The sequence below is a fragment of the Nomascus leucogenys genome, chromosome 4, assembly GCF_006542625.1.
Source record: "Nomascus leucogenys isolate Asia chromosome 4, Asia_NLE_v1, whole genome shotgun sequence".
NCBI lineage: Eukaryota > Metazoa > Chordata > Mammalia > Primates > Hylobatidae > Nomascus > Nomascus leucogenys.
In genome coordinates this window covers 58,963,640-58,980,890 of record NC_044384.1, presented here as the reverse complement: position 1 = coordinate 58,980,890, position 17,251 = coordinate 58,963,640, and the positions used below count along the sequence as shown (strand labels likewise).

General features: G+C 38.3%; 1 protein-coding gene across 2 annotated transcripts in view; it reads right to left on the bottom strand.

The window, feature by feature from the left end:
- The window catches only part of ROCK1 (Rho associated coiled-coil containing protein kinase 1), a 178,305-nt gene that overhangs the window by 33,762 nt on the left and 127,292 nt on the right, over positions 1 to 17,251 (bottom strand). For both annotated transcript variants that reach the window (XR_004029649.1, XM_030810668.1), the window contains exons 17-19: positions 8,211 to 8,317; positions 6,572 to 6,722; positions 2,302 to 2,462 (exon numbers count right to left, since the gene is read on the bottom strand). Coding sequence is in view for 1 of the 2 variants with exons in the window: in XM_030810668.1 (XP_030666528.1) it covers positions 2,302 to 2,462; positions 6,572 to 6,722; positions 8,211 to 8,317 (419 nt within the window). In the remaining variant the exon portion in view is untranslated. The remainder of the gene's footprint in view (positions 1 to 2,301; positions 2,463 to 6,571; positions 6,723 to 8,210; positions 8,318 to 17,251) is intronic.

Below are 17,251 nucleotides of genomic sequence, written 5' to 3'. Positions count from 1 at the left end.
AGTATTTTAAAGAGTTCTTCATTGTTCCACGTGTTTATTACTGTAGATTTACTATTAAGTGAAATTAATTCCCAAATTTCAGACATGAGATCTTGTGGAGGGAAAAAGATTCTGGTTCCTTTCTACCCCAATCAGCATGCAAATTCTGGAGTACAAGGTGATTATAAAAACTCACTTCTGGGCCAGGCACAGTGGTTCATGTCTGTAATCTCAGCACTTTGGGAGGCTGAGGCAGGTGGATGGCTTGAACCCAGAGTTTGAGACCAGCCTGGTCAACACGGTGAAACCCTGTCTCTACAAAAAAAATACAAAAATTGGCCAGGCATGGTGGTACACTCCTGTAGTCCCAGCTACATGGGAGGATCACTTGAGCCTGCGAGTCAGAGGTTGCAGTGAGCGGAGATCACGCCACTGCACTCCAGCCTGAGTGACAGTGAGACTCTGTCTCCAAAAAAAAAAGCCATTTCTGGGGGAACATTTGAATGGAGTACTTACATTTACCTGTTTATGTGCTCTACTCTACAACCCTTCAAAGCTTAACAAAACAAACCAAACGTATGTTTTATTCAACTCAACAAATATTTCTGAAGTGTTTATTAGGTGTTGGGACCAATGAACTCAAAATTCATACAGTGGTTTACAATGGCCTTCATGATCTGTTCTAATTCTATTCCTATCATTGGCCATTCTCTACAATCCAATCATATTCTTCAGATCCTCAAATGCAACAAATTCTCCCTCACCTCACAGTTCTTATATGCGCTACTCCTTCTGTTTTATCCTCCTTCATTTATTCATTCTTCAGCTCTCAAATGTCATACTCTTAGCAAAGCCTTCTGTAACTCCCAAATGTGATTAGTAATACACCCCTATAGCATTCAGTACTTTCTTTTTATTATTTGCAATGCTTGTAGTTACCATTTTAATATCCATTTTTCCCTCCTGGCTGTAAGTTCCAACAAAGTCAGTACCATCTATATCTTATTCACTTCGGTAACCCCCAATTCCTAGCACAGAGCCAAATAGTAGGTAGTCAAAAATTATGTTTTTTAAATGACTGAATATTATCTTTCAAATTTTGAACATACATTCCTCCTGCATGCTAGCTTTAATAGGTATCTCTAATTTCTCTTCTTTCTAGTCCATTCTATATACCACTACCAGATTGAATTTTCTAAAAGTGCTTTCACCTATAGCTCCCATGCAAGTGTTATTTTTTATTTTTTAGAGATAGGGTCTCACTCTGATGTCCAGACTGAGTGCCATGGCACAATCTCGGCTCACTGCAGCCTCGATCTCCTGAGGTGCAAGCAATCCTCCCACCTCCGCCTCCTGAGTAGCTGGAACTATAGGCATGTGCCACCACACCTAGCTGATTTTTGTATTTGAGATGGGGTTTCACCATGTTGCCTAGGCTGGTTTCAAACTCCTGAGCTCAAGCAATGTGCCCATCTGCCCACCTCAGCCTCCCAAAGTGCTGGGATTACAGGTGTCAGCCAACGTGCCTGGTGACCCATGCAAGTTTTAAAGAGTATCAATACTTTGGCCTCCAAATTTCTCCCATGACTACTCAACATGTCTCCGTCTTTCCTTCAAAAAGTTAAAGTTCTATCAAGTTCCTTTTTATGCCTTACTTACCCATCTTCTTAAACACCTGGTACTCACTTTATTATCCATATCTTTACTGATAATATTCCCTCTAGCAAGTAAAACCCTGACTCCAAAACTATTACCTTTTGAAGTCTTACTCAACCTTTAAAATCTAGGTAACATGTTACATCTTCTTGAAAAGGCTTTCCTACTTTCAGTCTTAGAAATAATTTCTAAAGTACATATAGTAACCACCAGGACATATTGTCATTTTATCTTTTTATTAACTGCTTTATAAAATGTATACCCTGTGCTATCAATCTACGCCAGGAAAGACTGCAGTTAAACACTTTTATTGAAATCTAAGAGCAATGTTCTTTCTTTGGGGATGTAAGATGCATTATAATAAAGACTTTTTTTTTCTTTAAAACAGATGGTCAGTTTTTTCAGGGAAGGAACTGTGACATTTCAATATAGTTATACTGTCATAGTGAAAAATGGCATAGATCACACAGAGTGAATGTTCAATAACTATTTGAAGAGGAAAATTCTAGGTGCTGCGGTGACCATATAGCAGTGAACATAGACCCATGTCAATTATTTCATTCAAATCTCCTTCATGGTGTTTAAATTATAGATAACTCTTCAGTCATAACTTATATAACCGTTTCTCTCGTAATAGATGAACAAAGTCAGTACTATTTTTCTTACTTCATCCTCCATCCTTTCTTTATTTCCAGTCAAATGTTCTAGTTTCTGCTGAGATTGCTTCAGATCAACGTCTAGCATAGAACACTGTTTCTCAATCTGAACAACCCGATTTTCAGCCTTCTCTCGAGCTTCTCTTTCTTCTTTCAGCTTTTTTTCCATCTCTGGGAAGTTACAAACATACATTTAAAGAAAGAGTACTTTAATACATTTCACTTTATATGGGCTGTAAACTGGTCTCAAATGTCTCTATTGTTTTTATTCTGGAACTTGAATAGAGCCAGTAATTATAGAAATTCTCACGTTATGTAAACTATTTATACAGCAGAAATCTCTAAAGGAGTTATAAAATATAATACAGTAATAAAATCTTCTAAACCCAGCTCTTGCCCAATGATGAGAGATTAATCAGTACCACTTTCAGACTAGAAGGTGAAGAGTATAGCTGGAAAGGAAGTGAATTAACAAAGAACAATGAAGGTACATCAAGCAAAAGCAGAAAAATAAGGCTGTGGTTATTAATTTATACCCTGCATTGTTCCAGAAAAGGTTGAAGAGGCTTAAGGCTATGGTAGGAACTCCAATTTATACAATTCAGATGAATAAGATTCCACAGTAGTATAATACCTCTTTTAATTATTACTGGAATATATTAGTCTACATTGAGGCTCCTTTTTTGAAATATAACTAAGCTTCTGAGAGGTTAACTCTTCCATGTTCGTGTAACTAGTAAGTTGCCCCATCAGGATTCAAGTTTATTTAAAGTGTGCTTTCCCACTCTCGGAGGCCACCCTCTAGGTGACAAAATATAAACTATTAAATAAATATAAATAAACTATTCCTTATCTTCCCCCCAAACTTATAAACTTAGCTGCACCAATAAAACTGTCACCTCTTAAGACCCTTCTGTTTAAACAAACGCAAATCCATCCACTATGTTCTTCTGACTCTTGATATCTCTCTCCTGAGCTCCAGACTTAGATACCAATTGACCATTTAACATCTCCACCTAGGTATCTACACTTGATCTTAGCCAAAAGGCTGAGAAGCGATCCACCTAGATATCTAATAATTTTATTAAAGTTAACATATCCACAATAGATGCCTTTACTTCTGGCCTATCCTCAAACCACTCCAACCCCAGTTAGTCTCAGTCTTTTTTTTTTTTTTTTTTGAGACGGTGTCTCACTCTGTTGCCCAGGATGTAATACAGTGGTGCAATCTCGACTCACTGCAACTTCCACCTCCTGGGTTCTAAGAATACTCCTGCCTCAGCCTCCTGAGTAGCTGAGATTACGGGTATGCACCACTACATGCAGCTAATTTTTGTATTTTTTTAGTAGAGATGGGATTTCACCATGTTGCCCAGGCTGGTCTCGAACTCCTGACCTCAAATGATCTGCCTGCCTTGGCATCTCAAAGTGCTAGGATTACATGTGTGAGTCCCTGCACCCGGCCTCTTTCTATCCAATTCATCACTCTTCTCCACTATACCTCAACTTCTTTCCCTCTCTACTACTACCAGTGTTTACAGCCTAGAGCTTTCTAACTGATCTCCCTTTTTATCACTGTTCTCACTCTTGAAAGCATTCCCCACAGAGCAGTGGGAATGATCTTTTAAAAATATAAATTACACATCCCAGAAGCTTAAAATGTGCTAGTGGCTTCATACAAATCTTAGAATAAGAATACTGAACTTACTATCACTTCTGCCTGGAATGTATTTTCTCCAGCTCATTTAACAGGTGGTTCATTTTGACTTTCAGTTCTTACCTCAAATATTACTAGCCAGAAAGCCTTCCTCAGAACCCCCATCCAGGGTAGTTCCAAGTCAAAACAATCATATTAATATGTATTTCCTTCCCATTAATAATTACAAGCTGTACATATTTTCATTTATGTATTCTTTTTTTTTTTGTCTATCTTCACCATCTGAATGTAATCTCCGGGCTTCCTGTCAGTTTTATGCTCTGCGATATTCCCAGCTGTGCCTTGTCTGTAGTAGGCAGTAAATAATTAACTTAAGTGAAAGAAATAAAAGAAGCTCAATATGGCTAAAGCACAGGGTACACACAACAAAGTGTAGAGTAGTAAGATTGTAAAGACAGGCAGGTGTCAACTTAAAGATTCTGTATATACAAGGAGTTTGAAAGGTACCCTGCAAACAATGAAAAGCCACTAAAGGATTTTAAGGACAACCAAAATACGATTTGACTAAAAAGGAAAATTGTTCTAACCTAAGTGAGAACGACTGATGAGTAGAACAACTCTTGGCAAGATGATGATGTGATGTTCAGTAGCCAAGATAATGGCTACTGAAAACTTTCTATGCACAGGCACTTTTCATGCATTTTTCATCTAACTTAGAATAGTTACAGAGCAACATTGATCTGTCTGATTCCAAAGCCTTAGCTCATAAAGACCATATGGCCATTAACTAGGTTAGTGAGAATAAAGAATAAGAGCAGGTTTGACGGATGAGATTATGAGCTTTCTTTTGAGCAAAAATAATTTAAGATGCCAACACATCCAGACTGTAGTAGGTTAAGAATAAGTAGAAGGTGAGGAAAAGACTTGTTAGAAGTTTGGATATTTTAAAATTTTTTTCTATAAAGAATCTGACACCATTGAAGTTTGACTATTTTATTATTTGAAATAAAACAGTAGTAATTAGTAAGGATCACAGATTGCTGCATGGATTTGTCTCTGTTTTTAAGATGGGAGACTTGTTCATGTTTACAGTAAGAAAGAAGATAATGGAGGTAAAAAGGTTGATGATATAGAAAAGGAGACAAGAAGTTAAGATGAGATAAGAGGAGCTTACCCTCCTTTAAGATAATAGTGAAGATAATGAAGACAGGTAAAGAATAGGATAGATGGACAAGAAAACTAGATTTTGAGGAGTTCACACCTAGGCTTTCATTATTTATTTGTGAAATAAGAATAAAATTCACCTAAAACTGGAGTGATAAATGGCACAGGAAACTTAAGATAAATAAAAATCTGGGAGAAAAAACTTATGAGCGGTATGTTTAAAAAAACTGACAGCCAGGCATGGTGGCTCATGCCTGCAATCCCAGCACTTTGGGAGGCCAAGGTGGAAGGATCCCTTGAGCCCAGGAGCTCAAGACCAGCCTGGACAACATAGTGAGACTCTTTCTCTACCAAAAATAAATAATTTTTAAAAATTGAAAAAAAATTGATAACTCAGGTTGCAGATAATGCTTTGGACTAACACTCAACTGCTTGAAGAAAGTGGCTGGTTGGTCTGAACTAGGGTTGTGTTTGGAGGCATAACACAGTGGAAGTACAAAGAAATGAGAAAATTGAGGGTACAAAGCAAGATAGCAGATGAATTAACAGATGATGAGGTCCAGAATGGATCATAAAGAAAATCAAGGAAAGGGCTACTAAAAAACAGAGAAAAGACAGATTCCACTAACTTTTATAGGAAACAGAGTAGTAAACTGAGGGAACTAGAAGGTGAAATTGTGATCTTAAAAAATGGAAAGCATTGCCAGGCATGGTGTTTCATGCCTGTAATCCCAGCACTTTGGGAGGCCGAAGCATGTGGATCACCTGAGGTCAGGAGTTCGAGACCAGCCTGGCCAACATGGTGAAACCCTGTCTCTACTAAAAATACAAAAATTAGCCAGGCATGGTGTCGGGTGCCTGTAATCCCAGCTACTCGGGAGGCTGAGGCAGGAGAATTGCTTGAACCTGGAGGCAGAGATTGCATTGAGCCAAGATCGCACCATTGCACTACAGCATGGAAGAGCAAAACTTCGTCTCAAAAAAAAAAAAAAAAAAAAAAAAAGGAAAGTATCGAAAGGAAGGCATCCTCTTCTTGATTATAATTTATAATTTCTTTCTTTGAGACACAGTCTCACTCTGTTGCCCAGGCTGGAGAACAGTGACGCCATCTCGGCTCACTGCAACCTCTGTCTCCTGGGTTCAAGTGATTCTCCTGCCTCAGCCTCCCCAGTAGCTGGGATTACAGGCGTGCGACACCACACCTGGCTAATTTTTTTATTTTTAGTAGAGACGGGGTTTTACCACATTGGCCAGGCTGGTCTCAAACTCCTGGCCTCAAGTGACCCACTGGCTTCAGCCTCCCAAAGTGATGGGATTACAGGCATGAGCCACTGTGCCAGGCCTATAATTTATATTATAATTTCTACGAGTTATACAGTATAAAATTTTGACCAAAATCAAATTTTTTGTAGTCACTATTTAAAGCCAATTTTGTAAAAACATTAAAACTGACACTTACCACACATTGCCACAGACTTTGCCTCTTCAATAGATTGATGTTTGTCAGTTAAACGAGCTTTGGTTACTTTGTGTTCATTTACCTCTTGTTCTAACCGTTGTTGTAATGATTTAAGTTTGTAGTTTAAATCTATCTCTAAATTATTCTTTTCCTGTAAAATGGGAGTAGGAGTCATGTAATAAACTGTGCAGAAGGCATGCATGTTAGTAAATCTTACATTTAATATTCTGGAAGAGATATGATGCCTTATTTTAAAAATCACAATAAACACATATAATTAAAAGCAAAAGATAACCTTTTCTTTACCCCCTCCCTTCCCATTTGAATCATTAACCATGGTGGAGGGCAGAACAACGCTATGCTGGTGGTTATGTTCAGGACAGTTCATTGCTAAGATCAGAAATGAATAAGACAAATTTTCAGTTTATTTAAAAATTTCTGATACCATCTTTTTTTTTTTTTTTAAGAGATGAGGTCTCACTCTGTCACCCAGGCTGGAGTGCAGTGGCACCTTCTCAGCTCACTGCAGCCTTGAACTCCTGGGCTCAAGCTATCCTCCAGCCTTAGCCTCTGGAGTGGCTAGTATTACAGGCATGTGCCACCACACCTGGCTAATTTTTAAGCATTTTTTTGTAGACATGGGGTCTTGCTCCACTGCCCAGGCTATTCTCAAACTCCTGGGCTCAAGCAATCCTCCTGTGTCAGCCTCCCAAAGTGTTGGATCTACAAGCAGGAGCCACCTTGCCTGGCCTGCTACCACTTTAAAAAAATATGTTAAATGATCTTTATCTACATTTGCATCTATATCCACATTTACTTTGCTTTCACCAAAACAAACAAACAAACAAACAAAAAACGCACAAAGTATCCTGTGGCCAGTCATTGACATAGAAAGGAAAAATGAGTCAAAATATATTCTATTTCTGTTTGGGTACCCTTTTCTACTCTTCAAGCTTCTTTTATCCTATGTCCACATTTACACCAGCTTGGCCATCAAAAACTATTCTAATCGTGACAAAACATGTCCAAAGGACAAGATAAGTAGTGGCTTTTCTGATAATTTACCTGAGGTTCTACTGAACCTCCAACATTTCAGAGGCTTTGAAAAAGTGACAGCTGTATCTCTATATCATCTATTTAACTCTTAGCTAGGTATATAACAGAGAATAACCAATGAAATTTTTATTGTTAAGAAAATTCTAAATGCAAAGGCCAATCACTTTATGCGCTTTTCTATTTTGCTAACTGTAACAAAACAGAACAGGTACTCATCATCTACCACATACTGATCTGTTGTTTTCCTTCTTCATAAGCCCTCACAGCACATTCATCTTACTCATGTACAAAGAAAATAGGGAAACATACTTTATAAAAAGGTATTTCCAAACCAAAGGAATCTGTGATGATCTGTTAACATGAAACATCTAATGCTCTCTAGGGTAAAAACAAAAATAACAAATAACAAAACCCTAAATAAGACATACATACATCCCCACATACAACCAATCAAACATAAAAACTTTTAGAAATGTAACTATATAAACATTAAGAATAAATGCTATTTTATAAAACCATCTAGTAGTCTATGATAATCAGTAATTACTATTTTACAATAATTGGTATATGTTAAATCATTTACCTTTTCTGAGTGATTAAGCATGTCTTGAGCCTCTTTTCTTTCTCCTTCCACTTTTTCAAGATTATGTTTGAGATGCTTCACCTCCTCTTGTAAAGATGTAATTCGAGCTATCAAGTGAGAAAAAAGTTCAAGTCTGTAGTCACTGAAAGAAGTCTTTTTGTTCAGTGTGACAATTTAGTTTTTAAAAAATGTGTTTTTTTAATGTATTAAGTTTCCCGATCCGATAAAATTTATTAAGTGTTTTCACAATAAACACAAGATATAGAATAAAAATATTAATGCTAATTGGATATATCTAGTGCATATTCCTTATTTACAAGTAGCCAAAGAGATGAAGCCTCAGCTTGAGCTAGAAATCAGATCCAAGTCCTTACTGAGTGCTCTTTCTGTTTTTTTTTGCTTTTTTTTGTTTTTTTGAGACGGAGTCTAGCTCTGTTGCCCAGGCTGGAGTGAGTGCAGTGGCACAATCTCGGCTCACTGCAAGCTCTGCCTCCCGGGTTCACACCATTCTCCTGCCTCAGCCTCCCAAGTAGCTGGGACTACAGGCGCCTGCCACCACGCCTGGCTAATTTTTGTATATTTAGTAGAGACGGGGTTTCACCTTGTTAGCCAGGATGGTCTCGATCCCCTGACCTCGTGATCCGCCCGCCTCGGCCTCCCAAAGTGCTGGGATTACAGGCGTAAGCCACTGCACTTGGCACTGAGTGCTCTTTCTAACCACATTAAAGGTGAGAGCCTTTAGTTAATTAAGGCAAGTATTAAGTGGTCCATATGTGCCAGACACTGCAAAGTGTTTAATAAAATTACTTTTAAACTTAATGGAGCCAAACTATTTTCATAGAAAACTAAGTTTTTAAGGAATTCAAGTACTCTAACAAAGCTTAGTTTTAACTTACCTGATGTTCATGCCTTGCAATGGTAGTAACTCATATATTTAGTAATTGTCTACTCATTAAAACATGCTTTAACCTTACAGGTATTTAAGGCATAAATATTTAATAAACACACAAATTTAATACATGTAGTATCTGACTTAATATACTTATATTGCCTAGCTTAAAATAAAAATTATATTTTCATATTTTGTGATTCAAAGTGGCCTAGGATTTGACAAGGAAAACAGATGAAGTACCAGATGGGTACAGTTTGACTTACTGTACTTGTCCCACTCTCAAATGTACTCTAGTCACCTCCCATATTTCGGGGTTTCTAAAGTAGTTCTTTAATAAACAAATAAATATTATATCTTTGGCACCTGATAATGCATATCTGCTAGATTAGTTCTAGATCAAGAGAACAATGAAATAAATAATTTTATTTATGCACTCAAGATATTTTCATGTTGGAGTATGTTCATGTAGGAGAAAGAAACACCTGCCTCTTTCTTTCAAATCACTGACCAAAAATAGTGTGTGTGTGTGTGTGAGTGCGTGTGTGTGTGTGTGTGTTTGTGTGGACAGAGATAAAGCAAATGTGCTAAGATGTTTAAATGTTGAAGTGCTATTTAGAAATTATAATTTAAAAAATAAAGATATAATTATCTTTAAAATAGGCCAGGTGTAGTGGTTCACGCCTGTAATCTCAGCATTTTGGGAGGCTGAGGCAGGCAGATTGCCTGAGCTCAGGAGTTTGAGATCAGCTTAGGCAACATGGTGAAACCCTGTCTCAAATACAAAAATCAGCTGGGTGTGGTGACACAAGTCTGTAGTCCTAGCAACTTGGGAGACTGAGGTGGGAGGATCGCTTGAGCCCAGGAGTTCTAGGAGAAAATCCGTTTTAAAAATCATTTAAAAAAATCTGTACAAAGATAGTAATTCAGATTAATCTTTGAATTTTTCATGTAGAAGCAGCTTACTACAAACCAACTCCTATGGAGACAAGATAATAAAACTATATGGGTTGAATCCACGCAAGATTCCTAGCAACCACATGAAAGAGACAAATTAAGTATAGTTTATTTTCCTCATTTACTCTGTCTGAAAAGAAATGTCAGAAATAAACTAGAACTTACCTGTGCAAAACATGAAAGCAAAGAAGCTTTATATACAGAAAATATAAAAACATAGTGGGAGGAATAAGGGCCCAAACACTAGGTATCATAATCTAAGTTGATTAAAACAATAAAATTTCTAAAAGCTAATAGAAGATAATATCTTCATAATCTAGTCAAAGACTTTTTCGATAGGCCACACTAAAAACCACACTAACAATAAAGAAAAAACTAGATACACTGGACTACATCAAATTAAGACGTTTGCTTATCCAAAAGCAGCACTGAAGAGTGAAAATGTTCCCACAATGCAGTAGGCTGACTATAGTTAACAATAACATACTGCATATTTCAAAATAGCTAGAAGAGATGATTTTGAATGTTCTCACCATAGAGAAATGACAAATGTTTGAGGAGATGGACATACTAATTACCCTAATTTGATCATTACACATTGTATACACGTACCAAAACATCCCATAAGTATGTACAATTATGTGTCAATTAAAAATAAAACGGGGGGGCAGAGCAAGGTGGCCAAATAGAAGCCTCCATCGATTGTCCTCCCTGCAGAAACACCAATTTGAACAACCATTCGCACAGAAAAGCACCTTCATAAGAACCAACAATCAGCTTAGTGATATGTATCAGCTTGGGCACGGTGGGGTACAGCACCAAGCAGGCTCTTGGGGTCCCCAATTCCAGGTCCTGGTTCTTGGATGGCATTTCCGGACCTGCTCTGGGTCACAGGGGAGCCCACTGCCCTGAAGGGAGAGTCCCAAGCCTGGCAGCATTCACCACAAGCTGACTGAAGAGCCCTGAGGCCTTGAATGAACATCGGCAGTCGCCAGGGAGCATTTGCTGCAGGCCTGGAGCGGTGGTGGCCACAGGGACGCTTCTGCTTGTGGAATAGGGAGGGAAGAATGGGAACGGCTTTGACTTGTGGCTTAGATACCAACTAAGCTGCAGTGGAATAGAGCATCTGGTAGATTCCTAAGGTTTCCAACTGTAGGCCCTGGCTCCCAGATGGCATCCATGGATCCACCTGGGACAAGGTGGAGCACACCACCCTGAAGGGAGGGATACAAGTCTGGCTGGCTTCACCAACTGCTGATTATAGAGCCCTAGGACCTTGAGTGAACATAGGTAGTAGCCAAGCAGTAGTTACCACAGGCCTTGGGTGAGACCCAGTGCTATGCTGGCTTCAGGTCTGACCCAGCACAGTTCCAGTGGTGGTGGCTACAAGAGTGATTGTGTAACCCCTCCCCAACCTCTCCCTGGCAGCTCAGTGCAGAGACTCCATTTGTTTGGGAGAAAGGGAAGAAGAGAACAAGAGTCTCTGCATTATAATACAGATAATTCTTCCACATCTTACCCAAAACCACCAACATGGTTCCTCTAAGAGTCTGTAAGAGCCACAGTTTTACGGGCTTGGGGTGCCTCCTAATACAGATATGGCTACAGTGACCAAAAACTTAAATCACAACACCCAAGTCCCTTCGAATACCTGGAAAGCCTTCCCAAAAAGGACAGGTACAAACAAGCCCAGACTGCAATGACTACAATAAATACCTAACTCTTCAATGCCCAGACATCGACAAAGATCCACAAACATCACGACCATTCAGGAAAACATAATCTCACCAAAGAAACTAAATAAGGCCCCAGGGACCAATCCTGGAGAGACAGAGATATAAGACCTTTCAGACAGAGAATTTAAAATAGCTGTTTTGAGGAAAATCAAAGAAATTCAAGATAAAACAAAAAAGGAATTCAGAACCCCATCAGATAAATTTAACAAAAAGATTGAAATAAGTACAAAGAATCAAGCAGAAATTCTGGAGTTGAAAAATGCAACCGACATACTGAAGAATGCATCAGGGTCTCTTACCAGCAGAAATGTTCAAGCAAAAGAAAAGTATTAGTGAGCTTGAAGACAGACTATTTGAAAATACAGTCATAGGAGACAAAAAAGAATTAAAAAGAATGGAACATGCATATAAGATCTAGAAAATAGCCTCAAAAGAGAGTAAGAGTTATTAGCCTTAAAGAGCGGCAGAAAGAGAGATAGGGGTAGAAAGTTTACTCAAAGGGTAATAATACAGAACCTCCCAAACCTGGAAAAGGATATCAATATTCAAGCACAAGAAGGTTCTAAGGGTTCAGAGGTCTGACTCAGCACAGTTCCAGGGGTGGTGGCCACAGGGTAATGATAAGTACACTGAAAAACACTATTGTAACACTGTAATTGAAGTGTATAAATTATTCATATCTTGGGTAGAGAGACTAAAAGAACTGATCAAAAATAACAACTACAATACTTTCCAAGATGCAGTAAGATTATAAATAGAAGCAACGAAAAGTTAAGATGCAGGGGACTAAGCTAAAGGGTAGAGTTTGTATTAGTTTTCTCTTTGCTTGTTTGTTAGTTTGTTAATGCAATCACTGTTAAGTCATCATCAGTTTAAAATACCAGGTTAGAGGATATTATTTGCAAGCCTCATGGTAACCTCAAATCAAAAGACATACAACAGACTGATACCCAAAAAATAAGCAGCAAGAAATTAAAATCTATCACCAGAGAAAATCATGTTCATTAAGAGGAAACAGAAAGGAAGGAAAGAAGGAAGAGAAGACCACAAAACAATCACAAAAAAATAACAAAATGGCAGGAATATGTCCCTACTTATTAACAATAACAATGAATGCAGATGAACTAAACTGCCCAATTGAAAGACATGGAGTGGCTGAATGGACCAAAAAACAAACAAACAAAAAAACAGAACCCAATGATCTGCTGACAAGAAACACACTTCATGTATAAAGGTACACATAGACATACACAGAGAAAATAAGGGGATGGAAACAGATATTCCATGCCAATTAAAACAAAAACAAAAAAAGAGCAGTAGCAGTTATACTTGTATCAGACAAAATGGATTTCAAGACAAAAACTATAAAAAGGCACAGAAAAGGTCATAATGTAATGATAAAGGGGTCAATTCAGCAAGAGAACATAACAATTGTAAATACAGATGCACCCAACACTGAAGCAACCAGTTACATAAGCAGATATTGTTAGAGCTAAAGACAGGGATAGACCCCAATCCTGGAGACTTCAACTCCTCACTTTCAGCACTGGACAGATCATCTAGACAGAAAATCAACAAAGAAAACATCAGATTTAATCTGCACTATAGACCAAATGGGACCTCATAAATATTTACAGAACATTTCATCCAACAGCCACAGAATATACATTCTGCTTAGCATGAGGACCATTCTCAAGGACAGACCATATGTTACGCCACAAAGCAAGTCTTGAAAAATCCAAAAAGAGTAAAATTATATCATGTATCTATCTTCTCTGACCACAATGAAACAAAACTAGAAATCAATAACAAGTGGATTTTTTTTTTTTTGAGACGAAGTTTTGCTCTTGTACCCCAGGCTAGAGTACAAATGGCGTGATCTTGGCTCACTGCAACCTCCGACTCCTGGGTTCAAGTGATTCTCCTGCCTCAGCCTCCCAAGTAGCTGGGACTACAGGTGCCTGCAACCACTCCTGGCTAATTTTTGTATTTTTAGTAGAGATGGGGTTTCACCATGTTGGCCAGGCTGGTCTCGAACTTCTGACCTCAAGTGATCCACCCGCCTCGACCTCCCAAAGTGCTGGAATGACAGGCATGAGCCATCATGCCTGGCCAAAAAGTGGAATTTTTGAAACGATACAAATACCTGGAAATTAAAGAATATGCTCCTGAATGACCAGTGGATTGATGAAGAAATTAAGAAGAAAATTAAAATATTTCCTGAAACAAATGATAATGAAAACAAAACATACAAAAGCCTATGGGATACAGTGAAAGCAGTAAAGCTTATAGCTCTGAGCATCTACATCAAAAAGGTAGAAAAAGTTTCAATAAACAACTTAATGTTACATCTTAAAGAACTAGAAAAGCCAGAGCAAATCAAACCCAAAATTAGTAGAAGAAAATAAATAATAAAGATCAGATACATGCAACCTACCAAGATTGAACCATGAAGAAATCCAAAACCTAAACAGACAAATAACAAGTAATGAGATCTAAGCTGTAATAAAAAGTCTTCCAGCAAATAAAAGCCCAGGACTGAATGACTTCACTGCTAAATTTTACCAAACTTTTTTTTTGAGACAGAATTTTGCTCTGTCGCCCAGGCTGGAGTGCAGTGATGCAATCTCGGCTCACTGCCACCTCCACCTCCCGGGTTCAAGAGATTCTCCTGCCTCAGCCTCCCGAGTAGCTGGGATTACAGACATGTACCACCATGCCTGGCTAATTTTGTATTTTTAGTACAGATGGGGTTTCTCCATGTTGGCCAGGCCAGGCTGGTCTGGAACTCCAGACCTCAAGTGATCCGCCTGCCTTGGCCTCTCAAAGTGCTGGGATTACAATCGTGAGCCACCGCACCTGGCCCTTACCAAACATTTAAAGATGAGCAAATAACAATCCTACTCAAACTATTTCAAAGAATAGAGGAGGAGAGAATGTTTCCAAACTCATTCTACAAAGGCCAGTAGTACCTTGATACCAAAACCAGATGAAGACACATTTTAAAAGACAAACAAACAAAAAAGCTATAGGCCAATATTCACGAAGAACACACATGCAAAAAACCCTCAACAAGATGCTAGCAAACCAAATTCCACAATACATTAAAAAGTTCATTCATCATGACAAATACCATGTGCTGAAATATCATTGTTTTAGCAAAAAACTAATTTAAATATGTTAAAATGCCAAAATAAAATACAAAATTTACAAAAAGGCATAATCTACAAAAAGGCATGGAGTCCCACCAAGAACATACAAAAATTAAAAATAAATTAATGGGCAAGATATAAGAAGAAAATGCACATTAATAAAAAGCCTCAGAGTCAGATACATTTAATATCATTTATAATACAAATTTTAATCCACCCAGAAGATACAGGAGTCAAAATCTTACACACCAAAAAACACTGCATTAAAACTACGTAAAGCAAGGTATTCATGAAATACCCACAGCTAGCGTCATACTCAATGAACAACCCAAAAAGAAAATTGAGAAAATTCCCTTTACAAGAGCATCAAAAAGAATAAAATACCCAGGAAGAAATTTGTATATAGAAAACTAAAAACAAACACACAAATGAACAAAAACACTGCTGAAACACATTTTAAAAGATCTAAATAAATGAAAATATATCCTTATTCATGGATTGGAAGACTTAATATTAGTTTTGGTTTTTTTTGAGACAAGGTCTGACTCTGCCAGCCAGGCTGGAGCACTGGGACAACAGGCGTGCACCACCACACCTGGCTGATTTTTTATTTTTCGTAGAGACAGGCTTCGCCATGTTGCTCAGGGGGGTCTCAAACTCCCGTGCTCAAGTGATCTGCCCACCTTGGCTTCCCAAAATGCTGAGATTACAGGCGTGAGCCACCGTGCCTGGCTGGAAGATTTAATATTGTTAAGATGGCAATACTACACAAAGTAATCCACAGATTCAAAGAAATTGCTATCAAAATTCTAAAGGTCTTTTTTGCAGAAATGGAAAAGCCAATCCTCAAATTCACACAGAATTGCAAAGAACCCGGAATACATAAAACATACTGAAGAACAACAACAAACTTGGAGGGCTCAAACTTCCTGATTTCAAAACTTGCTACAAAGCTACAGTGAACAAAATAAAACAGTGTGGTACGTGCTGGCATAAGGACAAACACACAGACCAATGGAATAGGGTTGAGAATCCAGAATATCATAGATGCATGATATCTATAGTCGATTGATTTTCTTTTTTTTTTTTGGAGATAGGGTCTCACTGTGTTCGCCCATGCTGGAATGCAGTGGTGCAATCTTGGCTCACTGCAACCGCTGCATCCCAGGCTCAAGTGATCCTCCGGCCTCAGTCCCCCGAGTAGCTGGGACTACAGGCGCCTGCCATCATGCCCGGCTAATTTTTGTATTTTTAGTAGAGACATGGTTTTGCCACGTTGCCCAGGCTGGACTCAAACTCCTGAGCTTAAGCGATCTGCCCAACGCAGCCTCCCAAAGTGCTGGGATTACAGGTGTGAGCTACTGCACCTGGCTGCCAACCGATTTTCAACAAAGATGCCAAGACCATTTACACAGGAAAGAATAGTCTCTTCAACAAATGTTGCTGGGACAACTGGATATCACATGCTCAACATCATTAGTCATTAGGGACAATGAAAATCAAAACAAACAGCAATGGGACAACCACCACATACCCACTAGAGTAACTAACTGAAAAAAGGAAAATACCAAGTGTTGGCAGGGATATGGAGACACTGGAATCCTGTACATTGCTCATTGCTGACAGGAATGTAAAATGGTGCAGCCATTGCAGAAAACAGTTTGGAAATTCCTCCAAAGTTACACATAGAATTATGAGAAGACTCAGAAATTCCACTCCTAAATACACACCCCTAAAGAATTAAAAACAGGTGCTCCAACAAATACTTGTACACAAATGTTGAAGCAGTGCTATTTATAATAGCCAAAAGGTGGAATCAATCCACAGTAATATTCTGTTATATGTACATCATCAACAGATGAATGGCTAAGCAAAATGTGGTAAATACATATAACAGTATATTACTCAGCCACAAATGAATGAACTACTGACACATGCTATGATATGGATGAACCTGTAAAACATTATGCTAAGTGAAAGAAGCCTGACACAAAAGGTCACTTATTCTATGATGCCATTTATACGAAATATCCAGAACAGGTAAATTCGAGACAGAAAGGAAATTGGTGGTTGCCAGGAGATAGTGGAGGGGGAAGTAGGGAGGGGCAGCTTAATGGATCCTATTTTGTAGTTTCAAAATGAAATGTTTTGGAACCACATAGAGGAGGTATTTGTGAACATTTTGAATGTAGTAAATGCTGTTGAACTGTATATTTTTAAATGGTTAACTTTTTGTTACAAGAATTTCACCTTAATTAAAAAATACAGACAACAAAAGCTGTTAGATACAACGGAGGCTGCCAGGTG